Genomic DNA, 22,750 nt, shown 5'->3' with positions numbered 1-22,750 from the left:
CACCGAAGCCAATCGTTGAATTCCGAAAGTATTCACCCTATGCAGAACGAAAAGAGACTGGGAGCGATCAACTTGAAAACGAGGCTAGTTGGGCCTTGTTTACTCGTGTTAGAAATATGGCCGCTCATGGCTCTGTAAGTAGCCGTCTTTCTCAGAGTCTTACGGAGGAAGATATCCCCGGAGCATCGCTTCAGGGAATAAATCCGACTGCTCTTAAAACAGATGAAATTCGCTTTTGGTTAAAATTTCGTGGCGATCCAGCAAAGAGGTTAAAAACAAAGGCACAATTGTCGAAAAGGTAAGTACAGTATTTGTCAGTCGTTCGTGATACTTTTTAGAATTAAAAGAGACTTTGATATTGTAAATGGAGATCAAAAGATTTAGGAGTTATTTTTCTCGATGAAATGTTTCAAAAATGTAATGATTAATAGTTTTTCTGCTTCTCATTTTGAAGAGTTCTTGAATATGTTGCGTCTGGTCGTGATAAAGATGTTGTGGATCCCGATAAAAATCTGATATACACGCGTCGAAAGGCGAGATAAGAACAACTCGCTCAAAGTGATGCGATGCCTGAGGAAAGTACTGTTAAATTTCCATCAGCCGGATGGTCTACAAGTTTGCAACGAATGCCATTATTCACAAGGGCAGAGATGGATTTACATATTTCTAAATCTGGAAAAAACTTTGACAGAAATAAACAGAACCATGCTGTTCTAACAAGCATGAAAAAGGCAAAAACATTTCTTGATGATGAATACCTAGAAGACTTAACTTGCGCAAGTGATGACCAATATTTCTATTTCAAATGCTTGTGTTACCATAGGTTTAAAAAAATGAGCCACCCCACAAATTACAAGTTGCACTTTGTTTAGTGAGTGGAGTTGTTAAATATGCTTCGTGTACATGTGTAGCAGGATCTGTTGGTTTTTGCAATCATGTGCTTGCTGTTATGATGAAACTCTGTAAGTTCAGCTTGTATTGTTGTCAAGATATTAAGGACTTGGAAATGAATCTGATATGACACAAGCTAAGGCATGCAATTCAAGTTTACAACTATGGCACAGGCCTGTAAGAGGAGATAAAATCAAGCCCCAACCTGTCATGGAACTTGAGGTAAAAAAGTCGAATATAGACACAGAGTATAACCCTGATAGTGGAGTAAGGTGCTTGTTGTATGAAGCTAGGAAAAATTTGGGTACACAAGCATCTGATGAAGCTTTGTTAAAAAACAAGCTTCAAGAGATCAACCCTAAGTTTGCCTTGTCTCAAATTATGTCTACTGGTGGTACCAACTTACAAGAAACAAAATTTGGAAAATGTCCAAGTGGCTCATATGCAAGTTACCAGTTACAGTTCACAGAGTCTAATTTTCAAGTTTTCTGTAATATTGACTCAGTGCCTAGAGTGGACTGTAATGATGAACAAAATGCTATTTCTGTATATCCTCCATTCCCTTTGCAACAATCTGAGCAGTATGAAAAGCCAGATGATTTAAGCAGCAACCAGGAAGCACTCCTGGATCATTTGATTGTTGATGAGGCAAATTTTAATACCATAGAGAAGAAAACAAGTAAACAAGTAGCCTCACAGGAATGGCAGGCTGAAAGGAAATTTCGGTATACAGCATCTAATTTCCACACAATTGTAAAAAGGCAAAGGAATCATAACACTCTAGTAAATAATCTGCTTCATCCCAAACCATTCACTGCCAAACAAACTGCACATGGGAAAACCTATGAGCCTGTAGCCTTACGATAATATGAAAAATATATGTTTTCAACAAGGAACCCAGTTTCAGTGTTCAAAAGTGGCCTTGTTGTCAGTATGGCCTCTCCCTTTTTAGCAGCATCACCAGATGGCAAGGTCATTGACCGAGGCTGTAGCAAGCCTTTTGGGCTGGTAGAGGTCAAATGTCCCTACTCTAAATTTCATGTAAGTCCTTTAGAAGCATGTGCCGATGAAACTTTTTATGCAGAAAATGTAAATGGAAAACCGAGGCTAAAAAGGGGGAACCAGTTCTACTTTCAGATACAGGGTCAACTAGGTATTACAGGAGCAAGTTAGTGTGACTTTGTTATCTATACTAACAAAGGCATGAGTATAGAGAGGATCACATCTGATCCTCAATTCTGGGATGTATTGAATGAAGGCCTAAAGAAGAGCTATTTTGAACATTTCATAGCACCAGCTTCTGTGGAGTTCAGTAACCATTAGAAGGGTTAACTAGCCTAATCTAATCTTGGAACAAGTACAGAGAAATTTTGTGTCTCATACCTAACTTGATATGTTTAAAACAGAGTATCAACCAACATGGTCTGTATAATAAGATAGCTTTCTTTATTCTTTGATTTTAAGATCTTTAGAACTACATGTAAAAGCTGACATCTTTTAAGTGTTTGGGACTGAAAGCAAGCGAATCACATTCTTAGTTTTAGTTGGTTTAGAGAATATTTGACCTGAGGTGGATAAGCAGGTTTACATTTATTAAATTGACTGAAATTCTGTAGTGTGCCTCAGAGCTCTGCCTAACTCAGTGTTAAGTGGAAATAAGAGGGTCCTGAATGTTACATAAAAAGGCACAGACACTCCACATTTGGTTTACTACCCCAAACAAACTGAGGGGTACAACACTATCCCATAAGTGAAAATTCTTGATTTTATTGATGGCCCGTTCAACGTGTACTCTAATAGAAGCAATTTCTTGAGTCTTGATAACATCTTCTGCTGTCATTTGGCTATTAGACCCTAAAAAGGGGGGAATGTTTAGGGTTACACCTAGTGGGAGTAGGTCTTCAATTGTAAAACCTTTATCGGCCATCACGGTGTCAACATTGTCAAATTCTAACTTCAAGAAACCACTTTGTTCAACAATTTCGCGATCGGAAATGCTTCCACTATATAGCTGACTGATAAAAGTTATAGCTCCACTGGGAGCAATTCCAACTAAGCCTTTTAGAGTTACATGGTTCTTATAGGAGCTGAACAATTTGGAATTCAACAGAAGGCTGGAAGGCATTTGGCATCTAATTTCTGTACAATTGATTATTACACGGGTGCAAGAGTATTTCTCTTTAAAGCTGTCAGGCATTGTAGCTCTTATAACCTCCCTATTAGGCCATATAGATACTTGACCAAATTTTAAATACATGTAATTTATCCAAGAAAGGAATGTTCTGCTTACTGTCGACTGCGAAATACCAAACAAGTGAGCTAGATGTTTTCTGCAAATCCCCTTCTCAGTCTGCAAAGAGCAAGGAAGAACTCCTCTCTGGGTTCTAAGCTTCTTCGTCTACCTATGCTAGTACATCCCTCTGGTTCCTCGTTTCCACTATCGTAAAACTCCTTTTGGACAGTTCTTTCTTTTGATGAACAGTACCTAATGTTTTCCCCTTTCGATCCAGTATTTAAAAATTCAAACACAACATTAAATGTTGCTAAATTAGGAAATCCCGTATAAAAGGCAATGTCCTCGTCGTTAGTAAAATTGCGTATCTGAAAAATACCTAAACCTATACTTAATACCTCTATTTCAGCCTTTAACTTCGCATTTTCAAGTTCAAAACCTCGAATTCCTTCAAGTTTTTTAACTTCTTCTGTTTGATCTTCACACGAGCTTAAGCTGTTTTCCACATCATGATAACTAAAAGCTGCTGATGAAGTACAGGTTTCAGAAGTTGCTTCAGCTGCATCTGCAGTTGTTTGACTTTGAGATGATTGCAAGTCTCCTTGTTTGAACACTCTGTTGTAGACGAAAGATTGCGACATTTAGGAGGTGCTCGCTTTTTCGGAGAGCCTTTGGACCACGAAAATCGAGATGGAATTACCCCTGCCTTTACATAAACACGCTGACCTCCAATAGCTTTAACCAAGTCCTCGGGCTTAAAATGACGAGAACAGATCTTCGTGTTTTGGTTGACTCTAGACGCTTTTCCTTCGTCTCGACGAATGGCATGGAGCCAACGTTTTTTGACGATAACGTCGTCTGGAAACTTCTAGTAAGAAATTTTCTCCCCGTTTTCGGTTCTGTAATTCTTTTTGGTACAGTTTGGAACACAACAAAAAACTGGCGCATTTCACATCAGGCGGCCATTTTTATTTACCAGGCCCAACTAGCCTCGTTTTCAAGCTGATCGCTCCCAGTCTCTTTTCGTTCTGCATAGGATGCATAGGTAAGTCAAGCTTGAAATGAAACAGTCTATGTGGGGTCTGACGTCACAACCTACGTCATTCAGATCCAATTTGGCGCAAAATTCGCCAGAACGAGGTATTCGCCACGCCATCCACTCGATGTTCACCACAGGAAAAAATTATTTCTGTAGCCTCGTCGTCCTTGTCCACTGGACTCAAAGAGCCTCACTCCGGTAATAACCTTTTTCATATTTGTCTATTTTAGCTTGTTAACGAATAAATTTATACCCTCATCATCTTGTCGCAATATCAGTAAGTAAATGATATTTCGGAACAAAAGGAATAATAAAAATACAAATAAAATGCATCATTTTACGCAACAGCACATTTACTGTCTAGACAGTAAGAACCATAGCTGGGAAACGTGATGAAGCGATTCATTGTTTTAAGACGACGAAACTACAACTAAAGGGCGCCTTAAAACTATATAGTTTTTTATAGTTTTGAGGCGCCCTTGAGATTCTTATCCTATTCAATTTCAAGCTTGACTTTTCCATTTCACTTTTGTATTTTTGGCGGTTACGGCGTAAACCAACTGCACCAACCGCTGTAACACGAAATCATTTCGGTTTGTACGAAACCATTTGTCGTCACGCTAAACCATTTGGGGTCACGCTAAACCATTTCACTTTACGGTGAGTAGATTGATGCGATACTAAACCATTGCGGCTACGAGTAACCATTTGCCGATAACCTAGGCCATTTCACACCACTCTGAACCGTTTTTGTCAAGTTACTGAACCAAAGTACAGCTAGCTGTCATTTCGACACTGAACCATTTCAGTTAACACTTGGCCACTCATGTTTTTATTTAATCAGTTCAACAAGGGTGGCTACACAGCTCCTCAATTGTATAAAACATTTTTTGTTTGAATATTTCATTCACCAAATGCGACTTGTCCATTTGTATTTTAAATAAATCTCCTAGGATAAGATAAATCGTTCTCCAAAAGACAATTAGACTCTATCTGTTATTACAAACCAATTCTATCTTTGTACTTTTGGCGGCTCTTCTTTCAATTTCAGTTGGAGAATTTCCGGCTTCAAGCTTGCACAGATTTATGGGCCAAGGAACTCCCAGTTTCATTTTCACAACGCGCCGTTGCGATTCTCCGTTCTTATAGCTTTCGAGTCTTTCATAGTACTTTCTCTGTCTTAGTGACTTTGAAACATTTTCATGACGGACTGAGGAAGCAAGATTGTAAAATAGTCAAACGTGCCTTCCATTTCCGCGACAGAGGTAAGAACGCATGGTTGTATCAGATTTTTGAGTGTAAGGTAAATACTTTTATTTTAAGTTTTTTTAGTTGAGATTTCCTCCTTCAAATGTTCCTCATCTTTCCGAACTTTCTCTGATTTCCGACAATGAAAGACGTTCCTGCAGTTAAGTGACGACGATTGCCAACTTTTACTTTATTCTGGCGTGTATTAATTGTATTGCCGCTTCGTGTTAGTTACAAGCTTATTAAGCTGAGCTTGTTTGAACAAGTTACAGCTGTCGAATTCACAAAAATTCGCAAGCAATGCCTGGCATTTACCTTGGACAAAATAAGTAATTCGGGAGAGTTACAAAGGATATCCAAATTATCGATTTGATTTAGTGCAAGCCCTTTTTATCGCAACACTTTCAGTTTCGTTTGCGTTTCATGCGGAGCATGTGCACAATCGTGTTTGGCACTAGTTTTCATGTCGGACAGAGACAGACAACAGTCTGCGCAACTATTCTGTTGAGCCACTTATTTGTTTTTATCCAATAACTTATCTAGCGACTTCTCTCCAATAATAATCGTAACTTAGTGAGTCTACTTTAAAAGTCTGAAGAACAACTCGAGGAAGACCTAACTCAGCAAAGTGCTTGTCTAATTGTCTGCTTCACTGCTTGTCTCACTTCACTGATCTTCCAGCAATAAAGAAACGGGTTTAACGTCCAGTTAAAGTAAATTAAAATAACTGCTACTTTCCGTGTGACGACTAATAGTAATGAATATTTTTCAGTATGAGCGATCACAATTGTCACCGTATACATTGTTGCATAACAAACAACTGATGTTAACTGCACCCACAGTCCACTGTTTACTGCCTTTCTGAATCGCGCCATGTTCAGTGCATTTGTTTAGCTCGGCTGTTCTTGATCTCCCATTTGTGCTTGATGATATCTGAGAGTGCGAAAAATCTTTGTGTACGATGCGAGTGATATTACCAGGTAAAATGATATAACTAGGCGGGCGTACAAAAAGATTATACGGCGATAAAAAATTCCATATAAAGAGGCTTGAATCATTATCAGCTACGGAAAGCTGAAAATTCAAAAGCTCAAGCCGGCGATGTCAATTGTACTAGGAGAAAAATTGAACTCGTGACAATCAATTAGTGTACGGCCACACATACAAACTTGTTTCAAAATATTTGAAATTAACTGTGTATCTAATTGCGCTTCGTAGCTTTTTTTCTCTCCCTTTCGTATCCGACTAGAACTAAAAACAAAATCAAGTTATCACGCCAGCAAAAGATTTTCTGCAATTTCCCCTTTTACTTTCAAATATTGTCCTTCTCCTTTCGCCAGCAGACCCTTGATACAATTTATTTGCGTCTAATTTCTTGTTCACAATATGACGAAAAAATACTTCCGTATCAAGTAAGCTTTGATGTAAAAGGAAAATTATTAAATTTTTGTTCTTACGATTCTCTTGAGCAATTAACAATTCTCCTTTGGTGATGACAGTTAGTTTCCAATAATGAAGTTAACAAGATAATTTATTAATCGAGATGGAAAATGAAGGGATGGGTCGTCAAAACTTATCAATGGTTGATGAAAAATTTACAATTGTTCTAGGAGAAGCTTCGTCTTTACCAACTCTGACACATATTTCAAACTCCCTAACAACATTGCCTCGTGCTTAATATCGAACGCTGAGGAACGAATAAGTTGTTAAGAAAACACCTGCTTGCTACGACAGATTCGGACTTGTATTAGGCCTCGTTTACGTGCCGGATTAGGTTTCTTTTGACGTTCTACATATATGTAAATACCCGTCTCCTTGTAGCTATTTTTTTAGTAGAATAAGTTTAATTTAAATTCAAATTAGCACTAAAAGTTAATTCCCTTAGCAAACACAAAGACATCGGGTATATTTTTGTTTGACGATATAATAAGGAAACTCTCTTTTGTCAGTTTTTGAGAGACAGAATAAGCAGCTTATTTAGATGTAATATCATTATTTTGGATGATGATTAATTGGAGAAATAATCCCTGTATGGTGGTAGATTATAAATTTCAAAAAGCTTGGTCGACTTTATTCTGTATTCGTTTCTTGTTTCTTTCATGATTGCAACGAGAAAAGTATTTCGTTAAAACAGCAATTGTACGACGACGATCACTGAAACCCTATTTCCTACATAAATCTTCTAAAAACTTCCTCATTAATCTTTACTCGTTTGAAATACGTTAGAAGATCGTCTGTTCCGTCAAAAAAGCCTTTTTTGTGTCTAACTTGTCGTGTACATCACGTGTGAAATAGGAATAAGAGGCACATATTCAAAGACATCTCTAAGATTATTTTTTCATGTTGTAACAAACGATCCCGCTTTACTTAAACGGCCATAAGGTACTCACTATAAAGGTTTCAATACGAGTTACTTCGCCCGTCAATAAGTTTGAGGCCTTAAGCAACACGACTCGTGGGCGAAGGAACACCATGAGGTAGTGCTAATAATGGGAACCTGGAACGATCAAAGGCGATGTTTATGCGACCTAGTTTCATTGATAGGGTGTCAATCAAATGTCCATATTACTTGTGTAAGGTTGAGCCCTAAATCATTATCAGCCTCAGGAAGCTGAAAATAAAGAAGGTTGAAGCTAAGGGTGTCAAATCCATGACAAACAGTCCAGCAATTTGAATGCATGTAGCGATTAAAAATTAATGTAAGGCCACAGATGCAAACTTAATTTAGGATATTTGAATTTGACTGGGTAATTAATAACATTTTGGGGCTCTTTTACCTCCGTTTCCTCTTCAACAAAACAAGAAACGTGAAGATGAAAGCAATCTTCACAGTAATGAACACTTCTTGAGCAGTAACATAAATAAGGCCTAAGAAGAATTCATGCCTATATGGGATTTGAACCCATGACCTTTCAACCCATGACCTTTCCGATAACGGTGCAGTGCTCCACCAACTGAGCTTAGAAGCTAACTGGGAGCTGGTCATTATGTGAGTGCGATATAAGCCCGTGAACTGATAATTAAATGACTGTGAATATTTGAAAATCATATATGTGAACCGCGAATAAAGACCGGCTCTCTAAAAAACCAGGCGAAAGATCTAATCGCTAATAGATGCGTCAATCCCTCCTTTAACAAGAGTTCTTCCTCATGAATTTTTCTTTCTGTTCCTCTTTGATAATCCAGCACAGCGAAGAAAGCATGAAAATTAATTAAACAAGAACATGTGTGTCGCAAGCAGCTGTTGATTTCCGTAAATAACATTTCAGTTTAGTTTCTAATCATCACCAAGTGTGAATTCCCTTAGCAAACACAAAGACACGGGCTATATTTTTTGTTTCACAATACGACATGGGACTCCTACGTCTTAAAAAAAAATCTTTTTTATCACTTCTTTAATGGTTGAAATAAACATGTTTTTTAGGGCGATAATAAGATGGTATGATATTGAAGCAAATTCTAAGCTCATTCAAAAGCTATGAAAACGACTCAATAAAAAACATTTGAGGAACTTAAGGACAGCAGTTAATCACTCGGAAACGGAGGAAATAAAATCCGTAAAACTCAGAGACAACCTAAACATACACCAGCAACAAACTGGACATATGGTGACCTCTATACAAATGATGCGAAACTTGTTTTTTGCCGTTGCCAATATAATTTCAGATAATCGATCGTTTCGTAAAAAAATTCTGTAACAGAGATGGTCAATTTTATTTCGTATACTTTCATAAACTTCAGTTAAATACAAAAGTACGGAAAACTTCTTCACATAAACTTTAGGGATATTTTTCTGATGACGAAACAAATTCAATGCCTATTTTGGCAATATGGCGCCAACATCAACGTCAAGCGCTTTCTTTTAATTATAGGAAAACTAGTTAAAATAGTTTTATCGTAACACACAACATCGGCTTTAAACACATCTCTTAAACTACTCTTTGAAGTTTTATCTGATGCCTTCATATTACTAGGAGGAGAAAACATGAAAATAAAATGTTTACATATATTTTCTCCGATTATGACATCTTGTATTTAAGCATAGCGTTCTTAGAGATATAAAGACTATAAACAACAGCCTGCGCAACTATTCTATTGAGCCACTTATTTGTTTTTATCCAATAACTTATCTAACGACTGCTCTCCAAATATAATCGTGCCTTAATAAGTCTGCTCTTAAAGTCTGAAGAACAATTCAAGAACGACCTATTTCAGCAAAGAGCTTCTTTCAGTGTCCACTTCACTGCTTGTCTCACTTCACTAATCTTCCAGCAATAAAGAAAAGGGTTTAACGTCGAGTTATAGCAAAGTAAAATATTTGCTACTTTCCGTGCGACGACTAAGAGTAATGAATATTTTTTAGTAAGAGCGATCACAATTCCCACTGTAAATATTGGTACATAACAAACCACTAATGCTAACTGCACCCATAGTGCACTGTATACTGCCTTTCTGAATCGCGCCGTGTTCAGTGCATTTGTTTGGCTCAGCTGTTGTTGATCTCGTACTTGTGCTTGATGATATCTGAGAGTGCAAAAAATCTTTGTGTACGATGCGAATGATATTACCAGGCAAAATGATATAACTAGTCGGCTGTACCAAAAGATTATACGGGGAAAAAAGATTCCACATACAGAAGCGACAAGGTTAAAAACCCAAAAGGTAATTACAATAATATACGTACGCTTCAAAGTTACAATTTGCTTGTATCTCAGTCCCAACATCAGGGCGAGAAGTCTGTCCACGCTTATGGCCGTCATCGTCATCAAAGACACTAAAAACAATACACGGCCTGTGATGTGGGCTGCGTCATATGCGTAGCGACAAAGGCTCCAGTGTTCTTGAACCACGGACATCCAACATAGAGCAATGAGAGGCTGAGTAACAAGACCAACCAACAAATCAGTGGTTGCCAGACAACAATACAGGAGTTTGGACGGCGGATGCAGGAAAGATTCCTTGTGAAGGGCCACAAGGATGAGAGAATTTCCTGTAAATGTTGCGATGGAGAGGAGAATGTCAACCGCTAAGAAGCAAATTGGTAGTTGTTGATACCCACCCATCAAAGAGGGAGAGCATAACAGTTCTTCATATGATTTCGTGTGACTTCTACCGCTACTGAAATTTGTTGTCGACATAATTCTGTCTTCGGCGTTTTCCTTTTCTTGTGGGTTTCTGTTCTTGCAACGAAAAATGGCAGTAATCACTACTGAAGCCTAACTTCTCAAGTAACAATCGTATAAAGACTTACTCATCAAAATGCATAATTTCAATTTTGAAATAGCACACATAGAAACATCTGTTATTTCGGTGTTTTTATATACAGTGCGGCAAAGAGCCGCTCTTTACCAGAATCGAATCCCATTATAATAGGATGCTAGTCAAGGGTCCATATTCGTGTGAAGTGAAGACTTGAATCATTCTTAGCAACAGAAAGCTAAAAAAGCAAAAGCTCAAGCTGGTGGTGTCAATTATTCTATGAGAAAAACTGAATGCGCGACAACCACCTAATGTATCACGTAGACTACATAACTATTCAAAATTAATGTACGGCCACACATACAAACTTGTTTCAAAATATTTTAAATTAACTGCGTATCTAGTTGCGCTTTGTAGCTTTTTTTCTGTCCGTTTCGTATCCGACTAGAACTAAAAACAAAATAGTAACAAGATCAAGTTATCACACCAGCAAATCATTTCCTGTAACTGTAAAAGAAAAGTTATTCAATTTTTGTTCCTGCGATTCTCTTAGGCAATTAGCGACTCTTCTTCGGTGATGACAATTAGTTCCTAATAATGAAGTAAACAGGATAATTTATTAATCGAGATGGAAAATGAAGGGATGGGCGCTCAAAGCTTATCAACTATCGATAAAAAATTTACAATTATTCTAGGAGAGGCTTCGTCTTTACTAACCCTGACCTATATTTCAAACTCTCTAAAATTGCCTCGTGCTTTATATCGCACACTGAGGAACGAATGAGTTGTTAAGAAGACACCTGCTTGCCACGACAGATTCGGAATTGTATTATGCCTTGTTTACATGACTACGTTTCTTTCGACGTTATACATATATGTAAATACCTGTTTTTAAAAACCTTTCAAATTTGAAAATTTATATCAAATAAATATGTCTTCTCTTTTCTCATCAAAAAGAGACACTATGTGATGAGAAAAGAAAAAATATATATACATATATATATAGACTATTTAAAATATTTTTCAAATAGCAACGTTTTGGAAAATGGGTATATATATATATACTTATATATCAACTTTAGATCCATTGTTTTATTTTTGGACGGGAAAATTGCTGATAGACAAACCAACGACTTATCAATTTCTCCGAATGGCGACTTCAGCTACTGAAACTACTAAAGCGTTTGGGTGGGCTGCGACAAGTTTTTTATCTCAAATAATGTCAGTTTTAGTACAAATAAGCACTAAAAGGTAATTTCGTTGACAAACAAATAGACATCGGCTATATTACTGTCTGAGTGCCCAATTGAAATATTTTTCCTTTATTGAAGACAGTACTAAACAATAACGAGGAAAAGTTAGCCTATGTGACCCTATGATCTAGTTTTCTTACTTCCTACGTCTGGTTAGTGAGATAATAAAAGTGTTTTTGTATCAAGAAATCTCTCATATAAACGGCAGGTAATTTTTCAATGCTCTGGGGCAATTTTCAAAATTTTCCTTTCATCACTATGGTAACATCTTAATACTGAAGTGAAGAAAACAATTTTTAAGTCGTGGTCGAAAATCAACGGACGTATGCTAAGGAATTATCAAAACTCGTCGCACAGTTGTTCAATTCTACCTTCATCAGCAACATTTACTTCAAAACTCCCTCACTCGCGTTTACTCTTTGAAAAGACTACTGACAAAAGCTCGACGTACAACGACTCTACTGAACTTCTTATTTCTTCTGCTTAATCAATAATATTTTTGAGGAGCGCTCCCTAATAACAATCGTGACTTAATGAAAGTCTTAAAAGACCAGACCGAGGAGGAGGTGACGCTATGAAAGCAAAGTGGTTCTCTGATTGTCTGTTTTACTGCTTGTCTTACTTCTCTAATTTTCCAGCAGCAAAGAACGGATATAAATTCAAATTCAAGTTAAAATTAAGACAACTGCTACTCTCCATATAACGATAAGTGTGATTGATATAGATTGATGCGTAACAAACAACTAAATCTAACTGAACCCGCAGTGCACTGAACACAGTCTCTCTGTACCGCGCCAACCGAATAGCGACCGCATCTTAACCAATAGACAGTGCGCGTTAACCCTTTAACTCCCAGATCAAATTTGTAAGTCTCCCTACAATCAGTCATGCAATTCTTATTATGTTAGTTCAGAGAAAATAGTATTGGATCAACTAATTATCCCCAAATGGATATTTTTCTTGATTCTCACTACTTATCTGGTTGATTTTGTATTGATATTGTAAGGAGAAATTCTATCTTGGTCTCTCATGGGAGTTAAAGGGTTAATTAAGATATGAAGCACACAGGAAACTGAGAAGACATCATCCAGCCATGACACCCTCGGCCTCGTTTTGAGTACGAAATTTCATCAAATACTAAATTATTCATTTCGTAACATATTTACTTTTCATTCGACTCTACATTATTTATTTTAAGTTTTAAACCATTATTTTATTCACCGATGGGGAAATAGCTGAGAAGCAAACCACACGAGTGCCTTCATTGTTAAAAAAATGCAACAACTAATTTGATTCTTGTGTAGAAGTACTTTTTCTGGCAATTCTCCTTCCCACTTTTCTCTTTTTTAATTATTCCGAATAGCGACTGCAGCTTGACTAGTAGACAGTAATAAATGAGCAACACAGCGGTCAAATGATTATGCATGCGCTTATAGATAGATAATTTTCCTTTGTTAACATTGAGAATCTAAATGATGCGTATTTTTTTGCTATTTTTTTAGGAAAGTTCAAAGTTTCTAAGGCCTAGACTTAGACCTAGACTCCTGTTGTTCAAGTTTAGACTCTCGCACTTTTTTATTTTACACTTTGCTTGGCGGCGTGATGAAGTTGTGAGCTTGGCCGTGCTGTCAATTATTCAAATCAATAAAGGAACTCGGCTGCGACTTTTTTTTAAGTAAAGAAATAAGCAGTATATTTTAGATATACTGCTATTTCTACGCCCGATAATCAATTGGATATATTCTCGCTGAATTTTGGTCAATTCTGAATTCAATAAAACTTTTTGAAACGACTTGAAAGAAATATAGGGGAAAAGTTTGGGACAGTTAATAGCTCGGAAATGGTAAACATAGGATCAAAATCACTTGGAGACAACTGAAAAATACACCATGAACAAACTGGAAATAAAGCAACCCTTTCTATGTGATATTTTTAAAAGTCGATACTTTTTTTTCATTTAATATTCCTTTTTCCCTTTAGCCTATAATTTCAGCAAAACGGTGAACCTGAAAGAGAACTTTGTACTAACCGTTCTTGCTTCAATTTTGTTTCTTACACTTTCTTATAATAACAAACGTGAGTATGATCCTGCGCGTGCATATCTTTTCTTAGATTATGAATTGATCTAATCATGATAATGTGAGGTAGCACTAAAACTATTTTTATAAATTTATGGTTAGTTTTTCGGTTGCCTTCCCTTTAGTTGTTAAGGTGCGAAAAATACAATCGAGAGACCTCGAGCAAAGATATATATCATGGTGTAGCTGATTGACGAGCGTTCCCTATCGGTCAGTTTTGAACTGAAAGTACCAGTACGATCGGGTAAAACTCAAGATCGTCTAACTCCATGGACAGCAAAGTGCTTGTCTGATTGTCTGCTTTACTGCTTGTCTTACTTCACTTATCTTCCAGCAGTAAAGAAACGGGTTTAACGTCGAGTTAAAGTAACTAAGACAACGGTTATTCCCCTTAGGATGACCAAATGCGATGAATGTGTTTTACTGTGTGCAATCACGGTTACCACGATAAAGAATGGTGCAAAACAAACAACTAATGCTAACTTCACCCACAGTGCACCATACACTGCTTTTCTGTATTGAGCTATGTTCAGTACATTTAGGCTGTTGTTGAACAAGATCTTCTGCCTGAGCCTGATGATATCTGAGAGTGCGAAAAATCTTTGTATGTGATGCGAGTGAAATAACCAGGCAAAGTGGTAGAGTTATACGGTCATCAAGAGGAGTGCATCAAGAAGAGACAAGAGATTAAACCTAGATGGTAGCTATAATGATATATGTGCGCTTCAAAGTTACAATTTGTTTGTACCTCAGCCCCAACAACGGGGCGAGAAGTCTGTACACGCTTATGGCCGTCATCGTCATCAAAGACGCTAAAAACAATGCAGAGCCCGTGATGTAGGCTGCGTCAAAAGGCTCCAGTGTTCCTGAACCGAGGACATCCAATAAGTAGCATAGAGAGGCTGGGCAACAAGACCAACCAACACATCAGTTGTTGCTAGAGAATGGTAATGGAGTTTGTACGGCGGGTGGAGGGAAGATTCCTTGTGAAGGGCAACAAGGATGAGAGAATTTGTAACGAATGGTGTGATGGAGAGAAGAATGTACACTGGTGAGGAAAAAGTAAATCTTTGATGTAATCCACTCGCAAAAGATGGGGTGCATAGCAGTTCTACAAATGTTTTTATCTGTGTTCCACCCCTAGTGAACTTTGTTGTCGACATTGTTCTGTATTCGTTTCCTTTTCCTTGTACTGAGGCAACTGGCAACAAGAAATGTTTCGTCTAAACAGCATACACCGAGCGACGATGACCGAAATTTTCTTCAATAAACACATAAAGACTTCCTCGTCAGCGTTTGCTCATTCAATGTGCGTAAACAAATTGTCTGTTGTGCCTAGGATTTGATTTCTTTTTTCCGGAACCTGTGACGAGCCTCTTGTATGAAATAGCAGTAAGAGGCAAATAGAGACATCTGTGATATCATTTTTTTCACATGACGAAAAACTATCCCTTTCTAGCTGATCGACCGTTGGAACCTGTGGGTGGCTCACGGATAAAATAGCAATAAAAGGAAAAAAATAGAGACATCTTTAGTATCAGTATTTTCTAATCAAAATGTGATAAACAATCCCTCAGATTTGAGCTTCTTTTTTATATTTGAATTAATTTACATTTTAATAGTTTGATGCATAAGGAGATGTCACGAATCCAATTTTTTCTTATGTCATTCAAAGTTGCCAGCTTGATCTTCGTAATTTCAGTTTGTCGAGGCAGATAATGATTGAAGTCCTAATTTCACACAGATGATGTGGACATTTGATTAGCTCCCTATCGATGAAAGTTCATAAGGAAAAGTGACCAAAATAGGAACATGAGGTTTAAGAGTCAAACGTACAGACACACATCTTTGATACTATTAGTATTTCACAATTATTTTAAACTCCGTCTTCTCAGGTAAAAAACTCGCCTTTGGCTGAGCAGAGAAGATGGATTCTTACGTTTAATCTTGGAAAAATTTAAATGGCAAGCGTTCTCTATTGGTCAGCTTTGCACTAAAAGTACTTATATTATTATGTATAACTGAAGGATGGTCTAACTCCATGGACAGCAAAGTGCTTGTCGGATTGTCTGCTTCATTGCTCGTCTCACTTCACTAATCTTCCAGCAGTATAGGAACGGGTTTAACGTCGAGTTAAAGTGAACTAAGATAGTTGCCATTGCCAATGCGACGCCTAAGTGTGATGAATATGTTGTAGTATAAGTGACTACAATTCCCACAACAAGGTATGGTGTATAACAGACAACTAATACTAACTGTATCCACAGTGCACTGTGCACTGCTTTTCTGTATCGCGCCATGTTGAGTACACTTGGTTGGCTCGGTTGTAGTTGATCATGTTCTTCTCCCTGACGATTTCTAAGAGTGCGAAAAATCTTTGTGTACGAGACGAGTGAAATAAGCAGCGAAAGTGGTATCGATATCCGGGTATACAAAGCGGTTATACGCTGATCGAAAATGGTGCATAAAGAGGCGACAAGACATAAAACCCAAAAGCAAGCTATAATAATATAAACACTCTTCAAAGTTACAATCTCTTTGTATTTCAGCCCCGACAACAGGGCGAGAAGTCTGTCCACGCTTATTGCCGCCATCGTCAATAGAGAAACTCCACATAATGCTGAGCCTATGATGTAGGTTGCTCTCACTGCGTAATGACAAAGAGTCCAGTGTTCGTGAACCACGGACATCCAGTAGGTAACGTAGAGAGGCTGAGCAGCAAGACCAACCAACAGATCAGTTGTTGCCAGACAGCGATACAAGAGTTTGGACGGCGCATGGAGGGTAGATTCCTTGTGAAGGGCAACAAGTATAAGAGAATTGCCAAGAAATGTTGTGATGGAGAGGAGAATGTTGACTGTTGCGAAAGATGCTGGTTGAAGCCCACCCACCAAAGAGGGGGAGCATACCAGTTCTTCAATTGTTTTTGTCAGTGTTCCACCTCTACTGGACTTTGTTGTCGACATAATTCTGCATTTGTTTCCTCTGTTCTTGCAACGAGAAATATTTCGTCCAACTGAAACCTTCCTTTAATAACACATAAAGACTTCCTCCCTCGCGTTTAATTATTTAAAATGCGTCAGAAATTTGCAGCTGTGGCATGCCTCATGTATGAAACTGATTCTGCTTGATGCCCGCCCACTAAAGAGGGAGAGCATAGCAGTTCTTCAATTGTTTTCGTCTGTGTTCCAACTCTTCTGAAATTTGTTGTAAGTTATCTAAGATTGCAAGGAGTAATATATCGTCTAAACAGCCCACATCCAACCACGATCAATGAAACCTCATACTTCAGCTAATGATATTAATACACACTGAGAATTCTTCATCAGCGTTAACTCATTTAAAATACTTCAGGAAATTGACAGTTGCGTCCAATAATGACAACAAGTATGAAATGGCAACAAGTAGAAAATGGAGAGACATCTGTGTATCATTCTTTTAAAAGAATGACGAACAATCTTCTTTTACCTGGATCAACTTTCAATGATAGGGTGTTAACCTGATGTTCATATCATTCGTGTGAATTTCAAACTTGTATCATTAGTAGCCATGAAAAATTAGAAAGAAAAATTTCAAGCTGGCGATTTTACTTCGTCTTAGAAAAGTTGGATTTGAGACAATTTGCGAATGAATCAAACAATTCAAATTAAAATTTTGGTCACAGATGCAAAAGTATTTTTAAATGTTTGAATCAATTATAATGACTGGCTTTTTCTTTCCATTTTTCGTCACCGGATTGATATTAAAAACAAAACCGTAACAAGATGTTGTGCCGCGCGCCAACGATTTTTTTAAACTCGCTCTCTACCAGCTTTTTCATTTTCGTCAGGAAAGTGATGATGATTTTTATTAGCAAAAAATTTTTTGCCTATTTTGCCTATTTCGCCCAATGATGTAATTTCTTTTCTTCATCCCTTTGGTCAACAAGATAAGAAAAATGGGCGCTAACTGAACATAGAGGAGGCGGAGATTGTCTGCTTTACTGCTTGTCTTACTTCACTTATCTTCCAGCAGTAAAGAAACGGGTTTAACGTCGAGCTAAAGTAAACCAAGACAACGGTTATTCCCCTTAGGATGACCAAATGCGATGAATGTGTTTTACTGTGTGCAATCACGGTTACCACGATAAAGAATGGTGCAAAACAAACAACTAATGCTAACTGCACCCACAGTGCACTATACACTGCTTTTCTGTATTGAGCTATGTTCAGTAAATTTAGTTGGCTCGGCTGTTGTTGAACGGGATCTTCTGCCTGAACCTGATGATATCTGAGAGTGCGAAAAATCTTTGTATATGATGCGAGTGAAATAACCAAGCAAAGAGGTATAGTTATGAGACGGTACAAAAAGGTTATACGGTCATCAAGTAAAGCGCATAAAGAAGAGAAAAGAGATAAAATCCAGATGGTAGCTGCAATGATATATGTGCGCTTCAAAGTTACAATTTGTTTGTACCTCAGACCCAACAACAGGGCGAGAAGTCTGTCTACGCTTATGGCCGTCATCGTCATCAAAGACATTAAAAACAATGCAGAGCCCGTGATGTAGGCTGCGTCAAATGCGTATCGACAAAGGCTCCAGTGTTCCTGAACTAAGGACATCCAATAAGTAGCATAGAGAGGTAGGGCAACAAGACCAACCAACAGGTCAGTTGTTGCCAGAGAACGGTACAAGAGTTTGGACGGTCGGTGGAGGGAAGATTCCTTGTGAAGGGCAACAAGGATGAGAGAATTTGTAAGGAATGCTGTGATGGAAAGGAGAATGTGCACTGCTAAGAAAAAAGTATATATTTCATGTAATCCACCACCAAAAGATGGGGTGCATAACAGTTCTACAAATGTTTTCGTCTGTGTTCCACCCCTAGTGAACTTTGTTGTCGACATTGTTCTGTAATCGTTTCCTTTTTCTTGTACTGAGGCAACTGGCAACGAGAAATGTTTCGTTTAAACACCACAAGCTGTGCAACGATGACTGAAACTTCCTTCAATAAACACATAGAGACTTCCTCATCAGCGTTTGCTTGTTCAAAGTGCGTAAAGAAATTTTCTGTTGTGCCAAAGAGTTCATTTCTTTTTTCCGGAACCCCTCAGATTCAAGCTTCTTTTTAATATTTGAAATAATTTACATTTTAATGGTTTGATGTATAATTTCACATAGATGATATGGACACTTGATTAGCTCCCTATCAAGGAAAGTTCATAAGGAAAAGTGACTAAAATAGGAACAAATGAGCTTTAAGAGTCAAACGTACAGACAGACATCTTTGATACTATTAGTATTTCACAATTATTTTAAACGTCGTCTTCTCAGGTAGAAATTCACCTTTAGCTGAGTGGAGAAGATGGAGTCTTACGTTTAATCTCGGAAAATTAGAAGTTTTGGAAAGAATTCATTAAGAAAAGGAAAGTGTTTATTTAAATCCATACACCCACTTACACAATGTTTGTTATTATCAATGACATTTTCAAACATTCATAAGTAATATGGATATTTTTCAAATGACAAAACAAATTCAAGTTGACAACTGTTTATAACAAGGAAAAGAGAGTTGCCAGGAGATGCTGTGATGGAAGGAGAAAGTACACCGTAGAGAAGGAAATGGCTGATTGATGCCGGTAACTCATCAGCCAGAAAGGTTGAAAAGCCACTTTCGAAACCTGGTGTTCGTTTGCGCTACACTTCCTATATAATTAGTCGTCGCCATACAGTTCAATATACGGTCGTTTCCTTTTCCCCGCCAGTTACCTGTATTTGCAACGATAGATATTTCCTATCAACAGCACCCGGCCGGTCACGATCACTCAAACGCACGCAATATTTCAACGCAACATCTTGCAACATTATCATTATTAACCAGATATCTTGACCGAACAAGCTTGTTCAAGAAATGATTTATGATATAGGAGACATTTCTTTCAAGATTGAAGCCCACGTTCCTCCAAAATTAAATCATTTGCAATTCCAATACTCAATTATGTCACAAGAGAAGCCAATTTCCTCTCGCAGTTGCATTAAATAGAACTCTTTGTCAATTTCTTTATAACGAGTAATTCTCGCGCTGATTTGTTATTCCGTCGATAAACTCTAAAAGTTCCTTGTTTGGATGTTTTTCCAGTTTCTCATATATTCCTTTGCATTAAAAATCCAACAAACGTCAATTAATCAGTCAAGCAATCAAGTATAGATAGGAGTGAAACCCGAGAAGGATCTAGCTCCACGGACAGCAAAGAGCTTGTCTTACTGTCTGCTTCACTGCTTGTCTCACTTCTCTAATCTTCCAGCAGTAAAGTAACGGATTTAATGTAGAGTTAAATTAAACTAAGCCTATCGTTAACCGCCAGAAAACGACTAAGTGCAGTGAATATGTGTTACTTTGGCTGATCAAAGTTTCTATTATAAAATGTGTTGAATAACAAACAGTAATGCAAACTGCACCCACAGTGCACTGTACACCGCTTTTCTGTATGTGATCACCATATTCAATGCATTTGGTTGGCTCGACTGTTGTTGGACATGATGTTGTACTTCAGCCTGATGATTACTGAGTGTACGAAAAATCTTTGTGTACGAGATGATTGAGATTAGCAGAAATAGTGATATGCTTATACGGCCAAGCCATAAGGCTATAATGGTAATTTAAAATACAGCACAAACCAGTTAAACTTGATAAAACCCAAAAGGCAGCTAGCATGATATATATGCGTTCCAAAGTTACAGTTTGTCTGTATCTCAGTCCCAACAATAGGGCTACAAGCCTGTCCACGCTTATGGCCGTCATCGTCAATAAATAATTACTGACCCTCATAAAATCCTATTGTTCTCTCTCAGCATTATATCGGCGATTTCAGCCTGAGAAAGTATTCATATTCAGTCAAGTCCAACTGTCTGAGGAAAACGGTGGCGGTCCTTTTTGGTAGCAGGGAAATTATCAGGGGTAATCCTAAACGCGCTAAAACGTTCAATATTGCAGTGGGCTGGCTGCACTGCAATATTTTTAATAATGCAGCCTGCTTCCAGCAATATTTTTAATATTGCTGCATGACTGTGGTATTTACTTCGTTACTTTTCCACTCAGTAATTTTTGAAAATTCGCGAATGTCCGCGCATAATTTATGATGAAGATCTGAAGTTAAAAAGTAAATGAATACACCATGAGAAGTACCATTCCAGGAGACGTACAGACGAAAACATTTTACAGTTTATTTAGGGCACATCTGACAATGAAAGTTTTTCTCACTTGTAAGAAATAACAATTTTCGTACTGTGAGTACTAATTACAACTGACTGATTATAATCTTCGCTCTGGTTTTCGTCTAAAACCTTTTCGCTTAACCCCTGTAACCCTGTTTCTTCCGTCTTCCGAAGAATCCTCCATCAAGCTTCAAAACAGTAGCAACTCTTTGCCTTCCAACAAACAACTCAAATAACCAAGTGCATTGCGTTAATATACAATGCAAATTACGTTTGCATGAAATTCAATCACACACCTGAAAGATGTGGAAAGTTACATAATCTTTACAAGGATTTAACAATGACTAAATTCCGGGAAATGAAAAGGGTTATGTAATTTGTATAACTACTAGACAATACGTGCTAATTACATTGTTGGAGAGAGAAAATAGTAGGATTTCATGAGAGTCAATGATTATATCATCTTTGCAAGTAGTTAACAATGGCTGAATTGGGGAATGAAAAAGGATTATGCAATTTGTATTATTACTGGACAACGCTTGCCAGTTGCATTGTTGGTGTACCAAAACATCAATATGAAGAGGCGACTGAAATCGTCGATGTAATGCAGAGAGAGAACAATAGGATTTTATGAGGGTCAATAATTATAATAGTTAATTACTTCGGTTCGCAGCATTATTGGGTATAATGCTGCGAACCGAAGTAATTATCTATTAAAGAAACTCCGCAAAATGTATAGCTTGTTGGGAAAGTGGCGTCGCTTGCGTATCGACAAAGACTCCAGTTTTCGTTAGCCAAGGACATAAAATAAGTAGCCATCATAGGCTGGCTAAAAATACCAACCAGTAGGTCAGTTGTTGCCAGACAACGACACAAGAGTTTGGACGGTGGGTGAAGGGAAGATTCCTTTTGAAGGGCAACAAGGATAAGAGAATTCCCAAGAAATGTTGTGATGGAGAGGAGAATGTAAACTGCAGCTGAGAAATAGATTGACTGTGGTTGTAATCCACCTGCCAAAGAAGGGGAGCACCGAAGATCTTTAAATTCGTTTGTCTGTGCTTCACCTTTGGCTAGATTTGTTTCCACCATCATTCTGTAGTCGTTTTGGTCTTTCCTTCAGGTTACGTGTGATTGCAATATGTAATGTTCCATCTTGAGAGCACCTGCCCAGCCTAGAAATAACTTAAACTGCGTTGATCACTGAAACTGAACAATCATATGAATAATCATATGAATAATCATATGAATAATCATATGAATAATTATATGAATCATCATGTGAATCATCGTATGAAAACTTTTTCAATCGCGTTTACACGTTTGAAACGCTCGGGAATATTGCCATTTGTGTCCAAAAAAAATGGTGAACCATTTACATGATTTACATGGATCTTCTGATCATTTTGCAAATTTTGTCTTTCACAAACGATTGATCCTTAAAAGAGAACTTTACCAGAAACAGCGATAATCAGGTTTGGTTTTAGTAAAGTAAAACGTCTTAAACAATGCCTTGCACCGCAAATTGTTATTTGGTTAGAAATCCTTGATTCATATTTCTCACGTCAGGATTTTTGATAAAAACGAAATCTCGAGTCAATATTTAGTTCTACCTTGGTGA

General features: G+C 37.6%; 3 protein-coding genes and 1 pseudogene across 4 annotated transcripts; 1 reads left to right on the top strand and 3 right to left on the bottom strand.

Annotated features, from left to right (window-relative positions):
• The first annotated feature begins 160 nt into the window (after positions 1–160).
• On the top strand, positions 161–2,555 carry LOC149038122 (uncharacterized; annotated as a pseudogene). Its single transcript, XR_016181049.1, has 2 exons — positions 161–298; positions 455–2,555. The product of XR_016181049.1 is annotated as an uncharacterized LOC149038122 (transcript).
• A 7,067-nt stretch (positions 2,556–9,622) lies between these two features.
• Positions 9,623–10,549, bottom strand: LOC149038121 (melanocortin receptor 4-like). Its single transcript, XM_089187952.1, has one exon. The coding sequence runs from the start codon at positions 10,547–10,549 to the stop codon at positions 9,623–9,625; it is 927 nt and encodes a 308-aa protein (XP_089044078.1).
• A 5,425-nt stretch (positions 10,550–15,974) lies between these two features.
• LOC149038120 (melanocortin receptor 4-like) lies at positions 15,975–17,129 on the bottom strand. Its single transcript, XM_089187098.1, has one exon. It carries the CDS (start codon positions 16,905–16,907, stop codon positions 15,975–15,977), a length of 933 nt encoding a protein of 310 aa, XP_089043224.1. The 5' UTR covers positions 16,908–17,129.
• A 756-nt stretch (positions 17,130–17,885) lies between these two features.
• Positions 17,886–18,893, bottom strand: LOC149038119 (melanocyte-stimulating hormone receptor-like). Its single transcript, XM_089186435.1, has one exon. It carries the CDS (start codon positions 18,822–18,824, stop codon positions 17,886–17,888), a length of 939 nt encoding a protein of 312 aa, XP_089042561.1. The 5' UTR covers positions 18,825–18,893.
• Positions 18,894–22,750: the final 3,857 nt, after the last annotated feature.

The sequence above is a fragment of the Pocillopora damicornis genome, chromosome 11 (assembly GCF_964200805.1).
Source record: "Pocillopora damicornis chromosome 11, jaPocDami1.2, whole genome shotgun sequence".
Lineage (NCBI taxonomy): Eukaryota > Metazoa > Cnidaria > Anthozoa > Scleractinia > Pocilloporidae > Pocillopora > Pocillopora damicornis.
This window is presented reverse-complemented; position numbering and strand designations above follow the sequence as displayed.

What these genes read in the sequence shown, in the direction of transcription:
- LOC149038120 (XM_089187098.1), bottom strand. Translation starts at nt 16,907, where the DNA reads ATGTCGACAACAAAGTCCAGTAGAGGTGGAACACTGACAAAAACAATT.
- LOC149038121 (XM_089187952.1), bottom strand. Translation starts at nt 10,549, where the DNA reads ATGTCGACAACAAATTTCAGTAGCGGTAGAAGTCACACGAAATCATAT.
- LOC149038119 (XM_089186435.1), bottom strand. Translation starts at nt 18,824, where the DNA reads ATGTCGACAACAAAGTTCACTAGGGGTGGAACACAGACGAAAACATTT.